General features: G+C 40.7%; 1 protein-coding gene across 3 annotated transcripts in view; it reads left to right on the plus strand.

Moving 5' to 3' along the window:
• LOC125288190 (E3 ubiquitin-protein ligase TRIM17-like) overlaps positions 1 to 18,925 on the plus strand; it is a 32,618-nt gene extending 13,693 nt beyond the window's left edge. For 2 of the 3 annotated variants that reach the window (XM_048234344.1, XM_048234345.1), the window contains 8 exons: positions 4,652 to 4,780; positions 8,014 to 8,558; positions 9,491 to 9,586; positions 10,805 to 11,029; positions 11,196 to 11,218; positions 17,157 to 17,293; positions 17,463 to 17,726; positions 18,358 to 18,925. In XM_048234344.1, the coding sequence (XP_048090301.1) occupies positions 8,106 to 8,558; positions 9,491 to 9,586; positions 10,805 to 11,029; positions 11,196 to 11,218; positions 17,157 to 17,293; positions 17,463 to 17,726; positions 18,358 to 18,806 (1,647 nt within the window). In that variant the 5' untranslated portion in view covers positions 4,652 to 4,780; positions 8,014 to 8,105 and the 3' untranslated portion in view covers positions 18,807 to 18,925. The remainder of the gene's footprint in view (positions 1 to 4,651; positions 4,781 to 8,013; positions 8,559 to 9,490; positions 9,587 to 10,804; positions 11,030 to 11,195; positions 11,219 to 17,156; positions 17,294 to 17,462; positions 17,727 to 18,357) is intronic. The other variant, XM_048234346.1, reaches the window with a different exon arrangement.
• The last annotated feature ends 848 nt before the right edge of the window (positions 18,926 to 19,773 follow it).

Here is a 19,773-nt window from a genome sequence, read left to right on the forward strand (position 1 = left end):
ACCAGAGAATGTCTAATGAGAAGTTCCGCACATGCGCAGAACAAATGTGACGTAGCACGTGGATGTGGATGTCCCCGCCCCGTCCCGCAGGCTGCAGCCAGAGGCTTCTCGGGCATTTCGACTAAAATTCTAAAACGGATAGTTCCGGTCCTTAATTAGGCTATGATTGGTTGAATCGCCTTCGACGCCAATGAGCACAAACCCACACTTGACCGCATTTGGATAGGCTACTGCGCCACCACAACTTCATACAAAGGTAATTACTGCGTCTCGACTTTGCTTGTCAAAGAATGATTAGGCTACCCAGTGTTCAAATGATGATAATGACAAAGCAATTTTGTTTTAAAATATGAATCTCTTAAGAAATACTACCGATTTGATGCTGTTTAACTCATAAATGGTGCACTGTCACTTTAAGATCCTTGTCTACACTGTATTCATAATATTTTACCAACATTGTTTGTGCCACATTTATAGCACAATATTAACAACGATAAGCATACTGTTAAGTTGATATAAACAACCTTCATTCATTCCCTTCAAAATAGAAGCATGTAATGACATGATGCTAGCTAGATATTTTCTGTTTGCAATGAAAAGTTAGCCTGACGAGCCAGACCCATATTAAGATAGGGTCTGGGAACTTACCATTGGCACTGCTCAATCCGAGGGCCGGGATGAACGGTTGTCTTTCAAATTTCCTCTGCACGCAATAGCATAGCGCTACAATCCCATACATTTTCCCACCAGTGGAGCTTGAAAAAGCTTAATTTGAGTCGCGATTCAAAGACCGCTGTTCGCCAGCAACAGCATCCATCTTCTTTATTTTCAAGTAGCAGGAAATTCATACAGAACCGTCGCCGACTCTATACACAATGTGATTGGCTGATAGAGTTTAATTTTTCCAGCTTTTAGCCGACGGAGAGTTGCTAGACTACCCTGGCTGCAAGTTACATTTGCTGCCGCTAGTATATAGGGTGCGTCTAGATTTCTAGGCTAATTAAAATTAGGCCTAAATGTAAATGCTTAGTTTAAGGGAAACTCACCAATTCCATTACACAAAGGCAAAGACCACTCTTCATATTCTATCACAATGCAAATCACAGTGCGTGCAGCCTATTTCAAAGTGTCCTCTCACATTTTTTAAATGGTCAGTAGGCTAGTAGGAACCGGATAACTCCACAATCTCCTCTAGCGTTGTTTTTGTTGTCCTCATGATTTCCTTTACAAGATTTCTCTTATGAAAAGGGAGAAATCAATTATCCACAGTGACAAGCCAGCTGGAACCTGCCACTCTCTCTCCCTCTAATGAGTGCTCAAGATGAGTAGCATAACATTAGATCTGCTGCATAATGGAGACTGAGAGGACCCAAAAAGTATCATCCTTATGTAAGATGCTGTTGGTGCATTTTGACATTGTAAATGTTCTCTAAGAGTGAAACGCAGTTTGCAGTAAAGCTACTCTGGCTAAATCGTGGTAGGCTACCCCATCTCTCCCCTGGTGCCCTACGCACATGCGTGACGCGCGTGGTGGTTAGGGCTACCTAGTATATGAATAAATTGTTACATTTCTCGTTGCCGTGCCTTTATTTTAAGAAATCCTGCATGTTTGTCGGGTTTGCGCGGCCCATTTATCGTAAAGACGGTTTTACAATATCTCTCGGCCCACTATCACGCATCAATAGTGTTACATGGCTTTGAATATGCCATTTATACGGTGTTCATTTTAGGACATCCTCAGACTCAGGTGTCAGACTCAGAAAAACATCGGTCATCTTCAGACAAAACTGCCTCAGCGTCAGAAAAACCAGACAGGTGTCAGACTCAGAAAAACATCTGTCATGTCCAGACAAAACTGCCTCAGCTTCAGAAAAACTTCTGTCATCTTCAGACAAAACTGCCTCAGCGTAAGAAAAACCTCTGTCATCCTCAGATAAAACTGCTTCAAACCAAACTGCCTCAGAAAAACATCTCTAAGGAGTCAGGTCTCAGAAAAAACGCTGTCAGAAAAAGTGGAGTCAGGTCTCAGAAAATCAGGTCTCAGAAAAGTATTAAGTATTAAATAAAGACAAATGTGCTATGCCATGATGTAATACCATATAATACCATTATAAAACGTTAGCAGTTGTCATTGTCATTGCACAACAATAATAGACAGACATAAAGATAGACAGGTACTTGAAATGTAATCCCAAGGGGACAATAACTGCAGCGTTGTTGAATTCATTTGATATGAGATGTTATCTTAACTTATTTAGAGAAATGTGCCTTGTTGTTGGTACCTGCTATTTCATGTATTATCATAATGGTATTATATGGTATTACATCATGACATAGCACATTTGTCTTTATGGGGGTTTGGGAATAATGATGTGATGATAATGATGCAGGTTTCTTACTGGTAGGTAGTGTACAACTGGGAAACGGTTAGCAAAAGTAAGAAATAATGGTCCAGGTGTCGTTCTGGACTTTTCGTGGTGGAAAAATGTTTAACCCACTTTTCCCTAGCTCATTGAATGTACCGTAATCCCATAAAAAAACAAATTATTTTGCTGTATGTAGTAACGAAGCTTACTCTCGAATGTGCCTTACAGCAGCTGCTAATGTTACTAGCGAAGTGAGGTTAGCTAAGTTACATCCATGGATTTCCTACAATGTGTATACCATTGGATCACTTTCTACCTTTACTTATAATTTCTACATCTAACCATGCACCAAATATAACATGCCAGTGACCAGGCTTGGAATTTCACCATTCTGGGGGCAAGGCCACTTGGCCTTCAGTTGGGCATATTTGGTGGGGGGCACAAAGGCCACATGGGCACCAAGGCCAAAGTTAACTTTACAGTAGTAGGCTATAAAAATGATCAAAGTTGTATTTAGCCTATTCACTGCAGTAGACCTGCATCATTGTATGAAACATAACATGAAACATGACATATTACATATAACTGTAAATCATCTGATCATCTAATAAAAACAGATATCTAGGCTATATATAACATTTATTTTATTTTTGGCCTGCTATGAAATCATGTATTGAACAATTTAAATTTAAGCACAGCTCATCTTTAAGAAACTCAAATAGCCTAGATGCATGCTTAGCATTTTGTGATCAGGCTACTTTCATAAACTCTTAGTCAGCTGTCCTCTGATTTACCAATATCTAGGCGATATTTGTAACATTTATTTTGTATTTGGCCCGTTATGAAATCGTGTGGAACAATTTAAACACATTGTAAAACTTAAAGCCCAAATTTGGAGACATCAATGCATGTCGAAATTTACTGCAAATTCAAAACTGGATTACTCTGGAACGGCTAACTGTACAGGGGACTGCTTTACACCTTTATGTTCGGTAAGGTCTGCTGTTTATTCTGATATGTGGTTTGTCATGTGTTAAAAGAAGGGTTCGTAAAGTATTCCACCGAGATGAATGGGTAGGGAGATCATGGACGCAAAACCTTCAGTAGAATGTATGATTAAATTGAATTATATTCTTTACTTTTCTCGCGAACCGTTCAACACAGCAATTATCGGCTAACATTGTTTAAAAGCTGAGAAAAAGCTCTTTCATGTGACATCACTTGTGATGTCTGTGTGATGAATAGGCTACTTCGCGTGTAGTTCAACTGAGAAGAATGGGTGAATTTGGACGCACTTTCTTGCGATGTCACTTTCTCCACTGCGTAAAAGACTAAATTAATTTGCGCTGTGAATGCTAAGATTATTTTGACAGGCCGCAGGCTAAATAAAAATCGCTATTAGTAGGACACAAAGCAGAATACTGAAAGAAGGGGGCACCAAGGCCACCGTGGCCTGTAAACCTATGATTTTCAAAGGGGCTTCACGCCAACGCCAAAGGGGCTACCACGACGCCGTGGGTCGCCGTGAAATTCCTACCCTGCCACTGACAGAATAACATTATTAAGCATAATATTAAACTCACCGTTCTGTATCCGTGCGTCTTCTTCTGTCCCCACAATAACTTTTCATTTGAGACTTTTTTCGTCTGACTTTGTTTTTTCTGAGACCTGATTTTCTGAGACCTGACTCCACTTTTTTCTGACAGTTTTTTTTCTGAGACCTGACTCCACTTTTTTCTGAGGCAGTTTGGTTTGAAGCAGTTTTATCTGAGGATGACAGAGGTTTTTTTCTTTACGCTGAGGCAGTTTTGTCTGAAGATGACAGAAGTTTTTCTGAAGCTGAGGGAGTTTTGTCTGAAAATGACAGATGTTTTTCTGAGTCTGACACCTGAGTCTGGTTTTTCTGACACTGAGGCAGTTTTGTCTGAAGATGACAGAAGTTTTTCTGACGCTGATGCAGTTTTGTCTGAAGATGACAGAGGTTTTTCTGACGCTGAGGCTGTTTTGTCTGAAGATGACCGATGTTTTTCTGAGTCTGACACCTGAGTCTGAGGATGTCCTAAAATGAACACCGTACATTTATCTTTAACTCCCTTTTCCTCCTTCATAGTTGGAAACTGATCAGTATACCAGACATGAGTCTCTACACTACAGTCTTGGTGACCCTCAATATTTACATCAGTCTACATTCTTTTGTAACCTTATTCAATCTAATTCAAAGCTAATAAACTGCCCCCAAATGCACTTCGAAACATAAGAGAATGTCTGCTTAAATTTAAATTTAGTGAAGGTGCTACGGTTGAAAATCTACAGTCGGAATTGACACATCTCGCCACGCACTGGGACAGCCTGCAGTCAAAGCGTCGGACTTTGATGATGCCGCGGAGATATAGGAAGATACAGAAATAAACCTGGTGAGCAAGAAATGTGCTACCTGCAAGAATTGTGCAATCTGTTGCTATTTCCTTCTCCAACAGTTAAACCTCTTTACCTGTGCCTACAACTATATATGGTTAGCAAATGAATTCCTACTAACACTGTCATGTACTCAAGTGGCATGCAAACAGAGTTTTTCCACTCTTAAATTCATCAAGAATCGCCTAAGGACACGATTGTCACAGGATAATTTGGAGGCCTTTATGCTGATGGCGACAGAGAAAGAGGTCCTATAATGAACTTGGATGCTGATGACGTGATAGACAGGGTTGCGGAGAAGAGCAAGCTCCTTCGCACCTTGTTAACTGCATGAAGTTAATTAAGACACGTTTGTGGAGCGGCTGCTCTGATGGGTTTCCCGTTTATCAACAAAACTACATTCGCACCCAGCCGTGGGGCAGAAGACGCTTGGTGCCACAACGTTATAAACTTGACTTAAATAGTCGACTGCTGTAAGCTACAATCGTAATTTTTTATATACCCCTGGTCCCCTGTTGTCTCAATGCTAATAGCATCTCATTTCAGGCTATATTTCAGAGTTTGCCGTTCATTTGCATTAACATCGTATTTTGTCATTTTTGGCGAAGACATGCATTCCTATAGGGATATTGAACATATTGAACATTCTCTAACCATCGTGATGTCGAATTGGTGCAGTTTTCAGCACAAAAAACTAATTTTGTTCTTTTCATGGAGAGCACTGTTCTATGCTGTTCTATGGTGCTTTCTGCCTCTTGCGCACGCATGTTTTCGTGACGTTACATAGAAATCCATTGTATGTATTCTAGGCCAGAGCCATAGAGAGAAAGCAGCAGCAGCCGCCTGCAGCAGCAGTGTTTGGGAAACAAATTAGTCACACTACTGTCTGAGTAATAAACATTTTCACACTACTGTCTGAGTAATAAACATTTTAAAGCTCATTATGGCTTATGATAATTTTTTGTGTAAAATAATTTGTATTCCTACATGCAATCCAACAGCCCTTTCAAGGGTGTAATTAAACAAACCTTATTTCTACTAGCATCAGATACACAGTACTCAGCTGACTAGCTAACACCGCCAGGTTCAGCAGATACAACCTAAAAAAAAACGTCCTTAATCAACCTTAATGATCCTAGTAATCTAACATCAATAATTTACTAAATAAAATATGTCAGAGATTCACTACTGAACTTCGTAATTTTTGGTGTAGCGATACCTTCTTCACAGCTCGCAAAATGACTGAAAATCGGTTGTCTACCAAGTTAAGAAAATATATATAAATTGCACTGTGCACATACAAATAAATATAAGCATATGCACCATAAAGGGCCTATTTATATAATATACAGAGTTGACCATTCAAAAGAGGTAGCTTTAAGAATTTACGCCTGGATATAACGTTAACGTTACCTTTACAGAGGGCGAAGTCAAGCTAACAAACGAGCAGGCAATCGGTGGTCTACCAAGATAAAACATATATATAATTACGCTGTGTACATACAAATAAAGATCAGTATATGCATCATAAAGGACCTCTGATAAAATATAGACAGTTGACAGTTCAAAAGAGGTAGCTATTTAATCAATTTAGCCCTGGATATAACGTTACCTTCACAGAAGGCAAGTCAAGCTAACAAACTAGCAGGCAATCGGTCGTCTACCAAGATAAAAAAAATATATATATATAATTACGCTGTGTACATACAACAAAAGATCAGTATATGCATCATAAAGGGCCTATGATACAATATAGACAGTTGACAATTCAAAACAGGTAGCTATTTAATCAACTTTACCTCAGAAGTTACTTTCGACAGTCAGCAATGGAAGTGAATGATGTCCAACACCATAGAATGGCTTTTTGGAACTACGCGAGGCTGCATACCCCGGAAGTAGGCGGCAAAAAGCGTACAACGGAGTCCAATGGGAGTGTCGCAACTCTTTCTCTCTATGGCTCTGTTCTAGGCTATTCACCTCTTGCAAGTGTCGTCACGTTTTGTTCGCGCCACAGCAAAATAGCCTAGTGGACGGCAAGAACACGAATCAAATCAGATTTAACTGTAGTAATGCCCTTCCACGACTGTTGGCTTATTGTTTGGAATACAACAACATCCCATGTTCTTGCATAGATATATTTTGGTTTGTTTTCTTTGTGTTTCGGGAGTATTTCAACCACAATTGCATGCTTATCTCCTCAGTGTCTGAGGCACAGCAGCGGTTGCTATAGCAACCATAGACTCTGAACAGGACGGCAGATAGCACTTAGGCAAAGTCTTTGGCAAGATCTGAATGTAAACAGATAATACCGTTCAAGTTTTTTTTTTTAATTTCCTATTTCTTTCAATTCTTTAACTTAAGACATGTAAGAAGTAAGTTTATTCGCTGGGCAACGTACAAACTGAGTTACATTAGCCCTAGCACTATGAGCTACGATAAATGTTAGCTAGAATAGCTAGCTTCTAAGTGTGGCAGCTAGTTATTATTTCATGTTCTGATATGACATTCTTAACGTTTTGACTATGTTACAACTGATAAAAGCAAGACAAATAAAGTAACCAAATCGCTTTGCAATATTTAAGTCCAGAAATACTTATGGGTGTTCATTTACCATAATGTTAATTACAGTAGCCTAACGTAACGTTATCTCCCCTTGCTGTTACCACCAGTTTTAATAACTTTACATTTGCGATCATGACCCATTTAATCTAACAAAACCACTGGCATCTTCTTTGACTATCAGACCCCAAACAGCAATACATTGAACTACAAATATGTTATAGTAATGGTGTTCAGTTCATCATAATCTTTATGACATAATGTAATTTGCCGTCCGTCTCCCATCTTTTTGCCGTCCAGCATGGAGCCGTCACGTGACTTAAGTCACGTGTCTGCAAGGGGTGAATTCTTTTTTCATTTTCATATTTCATATTGCATTCATTTTTTTGGAGTTGTGCATTGATATAGCCATGTTCTTGGTTCAGTCTTTATGCATATTAAAGTTAGAGTTCATCACCAATGGGGCTACAAACGTGTTATGTCCGTGCATGTGAAGTTATATCTGTGTGTTGCGAGCACATGCATGCGCGTCCCCGTGTGGGCCGCTGGTTGGTGAAAAGGCCGTTTTTTAATTCCAGTCCGTCACTGTTGATAACATATCACTCGTTCCGAAGAATTTATGAAAAAGACTTTACTCATCTGTTTCTATCCTATTTCTCTCTCGTTCTTATAGGCCTAGTGCTCTTGTTCCTTCATTCTTAAAGCAACTCCCTTCCCTGTCTCTCTCTCTCTCTCTCTTTCTGCCTTTCTAACCCTCTGTCTCTTATGGCTGCCTCTGCCTCGTCTCTGGAGGACGACTTGACGTGCAGCGTGTGCTGCGACATCTTCCGGGGGCCCGTGCTGCTGGCCTGTGGCCACAGCTTCTGCCGCGAGTGCCTGAACGCAAGCTGGAGGTCCAGCCCGGGCCGCCGCTGCCCCATCTGCCGCTGCTCCTCGCCCCAGGAGCCCCTCCTCAACATCAGCCTCAGGAGCACCTGCGAGTCCTTCCGGCAACAGCAGCAGCAGCAGCAACAGCAGCAGAGAGATGCCGAGGCCCAGAGAAGGAGGAAGAAAGAGGAGGAGGAGGAAGAGCAAAGGGTCTGGCTGTGTTCGTTGCACACCCAGAGGCTGGCGTTCTTCTGTGAGACGGAAGAGCAGCCTGTGTGCTCACAGTGTAAGAACAACGGACACAGGGGCCACCGCGTAGTATCTGTGCAGAAAGCACTGAAGGAACGCAAGGTGAAGCAATGCACGAGTATGATGACACTTACAGTATGTGTTGCTATTTATGCTAGAACATGCTAAAGGAATTTAAGAACAATCCTGTTCAGCCGGTCGCAGTCATTGCATATTCATTGTGAATGATCAGTGAAAGATAAGAATGTGGGGTGACTTTTAAGCTGCACTGAAAGTAGCTTACTGGTATTTATTTACTTACAGCTACACTGTACTACTACCTGCATCCAGTAGTTGGATTTACAAATTACCTGGAAGCAGGGCCAGGTCCAACAATAATAGACATTTTTATTAAAGGAACCATATGTAAGATTGTGGCCAAAACTGGTACTGCAATCACTTTCAAATTACTGTAGAGCGGTGTATCCCCTCCCCCTCCCCCCTGACTTGAGGTTGCCAACCCGGATGCCGAAACATTATTGACTTTGTGATTAGTAGATAGGTGGAGGGTGGCGCATCAGGCCAAAACACAACATGACATGACAAAACACAAAACATCAGTTGAGGGCTGCAACTTTTTAAAATGACAATATCCTGGCCGGACTACTGTTGTCAGTGATATAAGTATTTGAAATGAACATGACTTCTTAATGTCAGTGACATATCAGGGCCATTTTATGATTAATTGAAATACATTTCTTACATATGGTTCCTTTAAATCCCAATTTACAGGTGCAGTGCACAATTATTCACTATAGGCCCACTATAGCTATGGACCAGAAAACAACAAGTGCTACAGACAGCTAATTCTCAACAGTTTTACAACTTTACAGTTTAGGCTATTATGTGTGAAGTCTGTTTTGTTATCTCTAACAAACCAACAGAGAACTGAGAGTTTCACATTGTGAAATTGCATATTTTTTGTATTGATCTCTGTGTTCTGTGCCATTTGAGCACTATATGTTCACCTTTATTGTTTGTTATTTTTTCCACAGGCAAAACTGTCAACAGCAATGAGACCACTAAAACAGACACTGCATTTGCTCAAAAACGGCACCATTCTAAACTCCAATAACATGAAGGATGCTAAGGTAACCTTATGTGACCTAAAGTTTAATAGTTGCACAAAACCAGGAAGATCAAATGGCTTTGTGAACTTCAGAGGTCAGGCACGCCATTTGATGTCTTTTAAGTAGCTATGCAGGTTTTTATTTATTTACCTCCATCTGGCTAGCAGCACCTAAAGCCATTGATAAGTTTCTGTATTCTTGTACTACACACTCTTAAGCATTTATTAAGCATTAATAAACTATTACTTAATGCCTTGTTGTTCCTCATTTGTAAAGCATTATTCCTACATTTATTCTCCTCCGTGAGGCATTTGTTTACACAGTTATGTAAAGGGTTTGTTCATAGTAAATGAGCTTATCTAAAATATACTTATGAAATGATTGTTTGATTAAAGGAGAACTCTGGCCATTTTTAACACAGAGCTCAGCTGATCATGTTCACGGAATACTGTCGGTCGGGAAAAAAATTGGTGCTATCTGACGCAAGTTAGCCGACTAGCGGATAAAGCAGATAAAGTGCCTACAAGCTGTGCTATGAGGGCATGTACTAAACTGTGTCTTTGTGCCTCAACAGACATGTGCTGTGTGCTGTGCAACATGACTTGCAATGTTTTATATATTAATATTAATGACTGCAATGTTTTATATATTAATATCAATGACTGCAATGTTTTATTTATTAATATTAATGACTGCAATGTTTTATATATTAATATTAATGACTAACAACATGGAAACTGAGAGCTGCAGCTGCAGGAAAATATTAAGCAGACCTTGACCTCAGCAATATGTCACTCTGGGCGCATTGAGCAACTCTGGTCATCTTAAACTATTCAGAAATTCGGAATGCTGTTGGATTTGTTGATCATTCTCAGCATCACTGTGCAATAGTTTAATAGTTTAATGTTAGTTAGTTGTTATATCTTATTACTTTTTTTTTATAAAAAAAAGTTGATTATGCTGCCATTTTGATTATGTTATATCAGAGAGAGACTGTCTATTATCAGAGAGACTGTCCATTATCAGAGACTGTGTATTAGGCCTTATAGTGCATGCGATGTGTATGCGATGTCTAATTTAGGCCTTATAGTGCATGCAATGTGTATGCGATGTCTATTAGGCCTTATAGTGCATGCAATGTGTATGCGATGTGTATTAGGCCTTATAGTGTATGCAATGTGTATGCGATGTGTATTAGGCCTTATAGTTTATGCAATGTGTATGCAATGTCTTTGAAAGAGCCAAATTGAGGACACAGAGAGGAAGATGAAGAAAGACTTTGAGGAGCTCCATAAGTTCCTAGTGGACGAGGAGGCAGACAGACTGAGCGCGTTCAGACAGGAGGCGGAATCCTGCTGCAGCATCTGGAAGGCCAAGACTGACGAACAGATTAGCAACCTCTCACGGAAACTGAAAGACCTGGAGGAAAAGATGGAGAAAAAAGATGCCATCAGATTCCTGCAGGTGTAAATTTACATAATTTATAATCTGCAGGACTGCAGATGTAAATAAACCCTTGGTTAGCACTAGTACAATGCATCAGATTTTACATTTATGTAAGTGTATCTGCTGTTGTGAAAATGTGTGTGTAATACTGTAATTTATTTGCTTTTGTGCTCTGTGTTTTCAGGACTTCAACTCTTTCCTATTACAGTAAGTGGCAACTTTATGTGAATTTATTTTTCAAAATCACACTTAATCCAAGTAATATGTTTGCATTCTCTCTATTCATGTTTACAAAACATTCTCTCTAAATCTGTTTGCAATGGTGTGTATCTGTCTACAGTATTTTTGTGTGTGTGTGTGTGTGTGTGTGTGTGTGTGTGTGTGTGTGTGTGTGTGTGTGTGTGTGTGTGTGTGTGTGTGTGTGTGTGTGTGTGTGTGTGTGTGTGTGTGTGTGTGTGTGTGTGTGTGCGCGCGCAGCCGTGGTCTACTGGTTAGCGCTTCGGACTTGTATCCGGAGGGTTGCCGGTTCAAACCCCGACCAGTAGGCAGATTGGGATAAATGCAGAGATTTTCCTCACGGGATCAAAAGAGTATATACTTACACTTACATACTATATCTGTGTTGTGATTGTCAAAGAAGAAAAGGCCCCACTTTGCATACAAACGTGTTTTATTGCATGTTTATTGTTTGTGCAATAAACGCGTTTGTATGCAAAGTGCGGCCTTTTCTTCTTTGGTAATTACTTATACGTTTGGCCAAGCACTCTCAAAAATAAATAAGAAACTGAGTGAAGCCTGCTCCTACAACACAATTCTCTGTGTTGTGATTGTGTTGGTGCACATTGTTAGGATAGCAATTAGATGCACAGATTAGACACAACACTTTCACTTCCCCATCCCGTCCACTAGAGGGGGCGTTGGCTTACCTCCGGGTCACTTATTGGCTCGTTAAGCTGTTAAATCGGCTAAATCGACTTTCATTTAATGTTTTTCAAGAAGCTCTTCTTAATATTAAATTAGTACTAAATGAAAAGAATACTCAATATATGCTATACTAGAGCAAGGAACATTGAGGTTAATGGTGTGTAAATATCCACTGTAATGGTTCCAACATTGAGTACAAATATCTTGGCTGGATGAGAAACTCACATTTAATCACCATATAGCCAACTGGTAAAAAAAACTGAGACAAAAAAGGGTTTCTTCTACAGAGACAAAGCCATCCTTCCTATGGGAAGTAGGAAACAAGTTTTTTTTATGTGTCAGTTTTAACAACTATTTTTTGTGTCAGTTTTAGACCATGGTGATCTATAGAAATGCTACTGCTTCTTCACCTAAAGCCCTGGACTCAGTCCATCAGTCTGCCCTTAGATTCATTACTAGTTAAAAATAATTCATTATTATGACCGCCGCTAGCGAAGCGGTCATATAGGGATTGTCAAAGTTTTTTTTAGAAGCGGTCATATAGGGATTGTCAATTTTTTTTTTTTTTATCCCCTGAATTTTTGGTCAACGATACCTGGGACACCGAACCACCGGGGCACATGAAATTTGGTGGGTATGTAGCCCCACTAGACTTTTACGGAAAAATTTTGTTTTGTCCCGGGGCCCCCCCCCCGTGCTGGGCCCCCCGATTTTCCTAAATAACTACCTGAACCGTGGCACCGAGGATGAAGAATCTTTTATGGTATGTTGGTCTCAAGGGCCCACATCAATCTGGCCCATAATCACTCATTTGTGATTTGCACCCCCCGGTAAAAAATGAAAATGCAATATTATTCTGCTTTAATCGCCCCTATCTTCAGTTAAGATGTTCAGAACTGCACCAAATTTTATTTGTATGATTGACCTGGCATTCTCTGGGGGTATGCCAAGTTTAGGTAGAATTTCATCCATGGGGGGGGGTCTTAAAAAAAATAGATTATGTGTACATTTAGTGACTGTACACTCATTGGCCTGTAGATGGCGGTGCACACATATACACATGCACACACACACAGGCACCCACATACTATCGGTATTAGAACGGCCGATTAAAAGAAAGCCAAAATATATATTCATCATCATCATCATGGCTGCATTTCCAGTATTGGCGATAAGTAGTCGTTTGTCCACTAGATGGCGCATCGTTGCAGTGAGACGTAATTTTGTTGGAAGTTAAAAGTGGGTTGGAAAAACAATGGACGCTTCCTACAAGGACTATAGTTTACCGCAGAGAACGTCTAATAAGGATAGGATGTTCACATGAAATGTAATTCCCATTTCTTCTTGAAGCCGAAATAAATCTGAGGATGTTTATCGGACATGCTTGGTTTTTACTGCGAATGCGTTAATCTTATAATATCAATAAGGACCTAGGTAATGTTACCATTAGCGTTGGTTGAGTGATGATGGAGGCCAATTTGATTGATTGCATTTGTAGAAAACTATAAATGCGGTTATACCAAGCAAATTGATAGCAGCACTGTAATTGTATCTTTCGACTGTCATTTGTTGCATGTGCTACAAAAATCATTCTGTGCAATGGAAGATTTACCAACGTTACACCGGTCTGATACAGTTTTGCCTATACATGCGTGAGACTGAGACGCCTGTTTATTTTGTTTTAAGTGCGTGCAGGGTGTGAGAGGGGAATCGATGTGCTTTGATTCCAGTTTGGTAGTTGTAGTCTGTGAAATTAAAAAGCACGTGTGTGTGAAGTATCCAAACAATGACACCTTCATTTCATTATGGCTGCTTTAGCAACACACCTTAAGCTACTGTGTAGTGGGTCCCATTTAGAAGTGGCTACTTCATTCGCGCTTTCCTTGACTCATGGAGCTGCGTGAATTTTATTACAACTTTTCGCCACGATATGGCAGTTTAAGTCCGCTTGATACTGTAAGGCGTAAGCCATTGGTTTTCGAAGGAGATTTTATTTGTGTGTAGCCAGCATAGCCTATTGACAATTTATGTTGTAAATAGGCCTACCTTATAAGCCTACCTGTAGCTTAGGGAAGCTAACAGCTTTCTATTAGGATCTAGTGTGTTAGTTACAGTTTTGTCATAACTCCTGATGCATTTTGCATTTAGAATAGCCAGGCGTGAACAATATCGGTGCCTATGGACTAGGCTTGGTGAACCCAGCCTGATCTGCCCGCTATTTATTTTTTGATTTCTTAAAAGATTGAGCTTGGTCTGGTAAAAGCCAGACTAGTACGACGGAGTATTAGGGCCACACATGAAGAGAAAAAATATTTTTGCCATGGCGAGATTAAACTCGACATGTTGACTTTAAAGTTGACATGTCGACATTAAACTCGACATTTCGAGAATAAAGTTTAAATATCATATCTACTTTAATCTCGACGTGTCGACTTTAAAGTCGACATGCTGACATTAAACTCGCAATAGGCCCTACTGTTTAAACATAGCCTCACAGTTTAAGCTATGTAGCCTAGGCTACACTAATACACAATATGTTACATGAAAAATGGGCTTCAAATAGGTGTTATTTCAGATAGATTGCAGATATTCAGATAGATTGCGTCTTGTCTGTTAACTATCATTGCCGTCATCGTGAAGTGCTGTCTCAGCGGTTATGGAAAATACTATGCCGTTTAGGCTAAATAGCTAGAAAAAATATATGTATCCAATGATATAATGTTTCTATACAAAATGTTATTCCACTCTGTTTTACGTGGTTAAGGCTACTGCACATCCAAATAACTGCCCTTCATGACCCACGGGCGTCACTCTCCATAGGATAACATGGCAAAACTCATTTTTCTAAAACTGCTTTGTCTCACCTGCAATACGTAGCCTATAGGAGGCTAGAAACACAAGTATAGCTTAAGCATATACTATTTTGATCCCGTGAGAGAATATGTGTGCATGCACTTCATTTATGCACTTTGTGTGCATATGTGTGCAAGTAGGCTACTAGCCTACATGGGGTGGTCGGGAGGACAGCTTCATTCGTCCCTCCATAGACATTCAGCAATGGGCTGTTTTGCGTCCATTACAAACAAGCAACGTGAAAGTCTAGGATTGGGGAGAGCGCCTAGTATGCCTCTAGTGCATAAGCATGAAGTTGAACATTTAGATTTATACAACAATTGGGTTCTATGGAACTATTTATTTGTTTTTGATTGGCCGAGAGACGTTCCATGAGTTGGAATATCCCTGGACATTTCAACTCAGACTTTGCACAGCTAATAATAAATCCTCCAGCGATACAATGCGAAGATTTGACACAATGTTCTCATCCCAGCTCTCCACTATTTCAAGCAATGGGTTACTCCTTAGCAAACCATAACGAAACAGTGCCACATCTGTGGATTAAGCCACACAGTCAACTCAATGTAAGTAAGATAAACGAGGATGCTCTCAGCATTGTGTATAATATAATTGTCACTTGGAGGAGACTTGTAGATAACTGACGTTAGCATAATTAGCTAACCGCTGCTAACGTGCTAGCATCGTCACGTCAGGCTGTGCACAGTAGTGTAACATTTATTCACCATAAATTAATAAAGTTGAGTGGTTCTGCAATGTAGACTATGTTTCCGTTTTTTTGCAGTACCATGTCCCTTACATGACATGGCCCAGTGTCCTTGTAACATGCATGCAGCAAACCTAGATATGAATGTGATTTCAGCCCGACTTTTAACATTTCTTTCAAGAAGACATTTAAACCACAAAGACCCGTAACGAGGAATCTGGAATGTTGGTTACCTAGCAACCAAGACACTGTCTATTGAAAAGGGAACTATGTTTTGATGTGTAAGAACGATGTCGAAATTAACATTTTTAAACAATAATGGGGTGTTTTCAGATTATTTAGTTTGTGGTAGAATTGTTGTATAAAAGCAATATAGCACTCGTGATCGTGGGATTGGTCATGGATATTCCCACGGCTGTTGTTGCCTGCGCCACTCGGCCTCCGGCCTCGTGGCTACGGCCGAACAACACCCCCGTGGGAATATCCATGACCAACCCCACTCTCACTCGTGCTATATTGCTTAAGCAACAACTAAATGTTTAGAACAACACTTTAATAATAGGCCTACAATAAATAAATAAACCGCTATGACGTTTAGGCTACTTTTGACCATCGCATTTATCGCCTGTAACTCCGTGATAAGGACCTAACAGCAAAGTATTTGGCTGAGCAACGTAGGTTAATATGTTCTATGTTTTGTCCACATGATATAGGCCTATGTCTAATCATTGTTGCACTTGTTGCATTGTTTCATTCGTCCTCCCTTTCAATCGTCCCGAGCGGTCGTTCTCTCTCCAAACTAACTTTATTCTCAAAATGTTGAGTTTAATGTCTACACGTCGAGATTAAAGTCGATATTACATTTCAACTTTATTCTCGAAATGTCGAGTTTAATGTTGACATGGCGACTTTAAAGTATGCAGCCGCACACACACACTCAGGCATGCCAAACAAGCATACACAAAAGTTTCAAGAGTGGGGGATGGAGTAAAATATGGAGACAAATTGAAGTGTGATTTATTTTCGCGGAACGGATGTACAGGACTGAGCGGCGGTCATATTTTGTACCGCTATGCGGTACATCTAGTTATTTTTATTATTATTAATATTTCATGCATTTTTATTTTTCCTTCCTCCTCCATCCAGGTTATCTGATCATTCATTTTTATTTTGTTTTATTTGTAGGCCTATACTTTTTGGACACAATTACAATTGTTTTGTTATTTCATTGTTACTGTAATCTCGGCTTCAATGAAAATGAGGAATACCCTCAATGAACCTCCGAGAATAAATAAATGAATTAATGAATGAAAAGTTGGTGAAGCAGTCTGATTCACCTAATTCCCTGTTTCACCATGAATTAATTTCACCGCGGGTGAGGGTGGCACTGTTTTACACTCACAGAATATAATTCAGGTAAACAGCTTGTGTTAGTGGCTGCATTTCTGTTTCAGAGGACCGAAAATGTGAGTGTTGTAAGATTTATTTATTTATTTTTTGGTCATTTTATTTTAGCACTGCTTCACCTGTCGTCTTATAGAAGCCTCCTCTGCGCGGCAGGCAGTATTCAATTGTTAGGTACCCCCTAGACTGTAGTGTGTTTATGGTGTTTGGTTACTGTTGCCGGGTGGCTCATGTGCGTCGGTTTGTGTGTGATTTCAGAGCACAGACCTCCGAGTCTGACCTACCAGCGTTTCCAGGCTTGCCAGCTCCAGCAACATTGAATATCAACGTCGCCAAGCACGTGGGGAATCTGAAATTCAGAGTCTGGGAGAAAATGAAGGGGAGAGCACCATACTGCAAGTGTCCTCCAATAACTCTCTCTCTCTCTCTCTCTCTCTCTCTCACACACACACACACACACACACACACACACACACACTCACCATCTTCTTCCCTGTTGTTTGTAATTAAACCCTTGTGTCTGTATTTCTTAATCTAACTTAATCTCCACTGACTGTTTTCCAGATCCGGTGACCCTGGACCCAAATGCAGACCTCCGCTTCCTGACTCTGTCAGATGACCTGACCAGTGTCAGCAGGGTGGACAGCGAGTGGCCTCTCTTCTCAGTGCCGGGGTCAGAGGGCATCACTGACGACAACTTCCACTCCTGGGACATCAACGTGGGAGATGAGAATGCAGAGTGGATGCTGGGACTGATGACCTACCGAATGATCCTCAGACACTTTTTTAGTCGTCCAGACGGATGTTTCTATGCCGTTCAGAAATCAGGTGCTCTAAAGCGCACGGACGCTCGCACGCACGCACGCACGCACGCACGCAGAGATTAGGTGGGGCCGTGGTAGCATGGCGGCTAAGGAGCTGAGTTAGCAGGGAGTAGCCAAAAAAGTTGTGGGTTCAATTCCTGGTCTCCACTCTTGTGCCCTTGAGCAAGGCACTTAACCCCCTAGTTTCCCGGGGGACAATGTGTAACCGACTTTAACCAGTCAGTTACATGATTTATAACTAAAAAAGTCTTTCTATGGCTAGAAGTGATGCAGAGGAGGCGAAGAGTTGATTTCTCAGCATTTATTCCTGGTCTGGAAGACAACACACACTCACACTCACACTCACACAAACACACACACACACACCATCTAGAGTTCAGGTACTCTAAAGTATACACACACAAACACACGCACACACACACACACACACACCATCCAGAGATCAGGTACTCTAAAGTACACTCACACACACGCACACACTCACGCACACATCCAGAGATCAGGTGTTGCAAAGCCTTCATATGAATCATCAAGTGGCTATTTTGTGCAGTATTTCAGTTGGCTGCTGTGTTAAACTACCATCATGGGAAAGCAAGTGGACAAACATGATCTGTAGTCCTTTTCATTTACTGTAGGTGTTGGGTACCAGTTCCTGTCCCAGTCCCTGTTCACCTCCACGACTACTCTACACTTGACCAGGAGACCCCGTGTGGTGCGGGTGCAGCTGTGGCGACCTCTGACCCTGAAGGATCCACCCACCCGAAGCGTGAGGTTTCTGGATGCTCTGGACGGCACAGAGATTCACACGTACGACGACGTCCCGTGCCAGGTGCCAGTCTACCCGTTCCTCCTCCCCACAAAGAGGCCGTCCGAGCTCAGGCTGATGCCCGCGGAGGTGACCGTGACTGTAAAAGAGGAGGCCAGCTTCATGCAGAAACATGCCACCACATGCAGGACCTCTGCCACCACATTCATGACCTCTGCCACCACATTCATAACTTTTATTAAGAATTTCTTTATGTTTGTCTTCTTTGTCATCCTCTTCCTCTTTATTTGGATTATTATTCATATTCACACTCGCTAGCTCAGTTCATACAGATCAAATGATGTTTGCTTTATAGTTCAGTTATAGTTATAGTTTGATGAGGTTTAACCGATTATATTATTTTTTTTAAGTATATTTTTTTGATAGATAGATAGATAGATACTTTATTGATCCCCAGGGGAAATTCAAGGTCTCAGCAGCATACATACAACACAAACACATTCATTTTGGGCTTTTAATTGACAGGATAGTGGAGAGTGACAGGAAGTGAGTGGGAGAGGGAGTCGGGGTGGGATCCGGAAAGGACCACAGGGCAGGAATCCACCCCGAGTCACTGGTGGGGCCAGATTATATTCTTTTAATGGTGCAGTATACAAACCATATAGGTACCGTAGGAGCGAGTGTGTGTGTGTGTGTGTGTGTGTGAGATGAAGGAGGGATAGTGGTGTTTTGATTGCTAGAGGCCTTTATAACGTAATGCACGTTTGTCAACTGTAGTCTCACACAATTTCTTTATCATTTTAACATTTATTGATAATTTTTAGCCATGGTCATGGAAGCTTGGTACGTACATATGGTGACAAGGTGTTTATTGGTACACTTGGTGTTCCCATGATTCATCCTGTTGCATTTTTTGGAAAAATAAACCTTGATCCTTGGTGCTAGGTTTGGTGTTTTCTTCCAGAGCTTTGCTCTTATTTTGTTCTTATTTTAAGAAGAAACCTAGGAAGAACAGTACAGTGCATTTTCATGCACTGTAAAAAGTGCAGGAAGAACAGTGTAGTGCATTTCCTGTGTACACATGCTTTACCAATAAGAATTAATTTAGGATTAATGCTTTACAAACGAGGAACACAGCATTTAATACTAGTTTACAAATGCTTAATAAATGCTTAACATTGTGTAGAAGAAGAGTGCAGACATTTTTGCATGATGGTGCTTTTCACCAGGTGGAGGTAGTGTAACTGATGTTATTAACCGGAGACAATTCCTTAACAACTGTTAT

Source organism: Alosa alosa, chromosome 23, assembly GCF_017589495.1.
Source record: "Alosa alosa isolate M-15738 ecotype Scorff River chromosome 23, AALO_Geno_1.1, whole genome shotgun sequence".
In the NCBI taxonomy this organism is placed as follows: Eukaryota; Metazoa; Chordata; class Actinopteri; order Clupeiformes; family Clupeidae; genus Alosa; species Alosa alosa.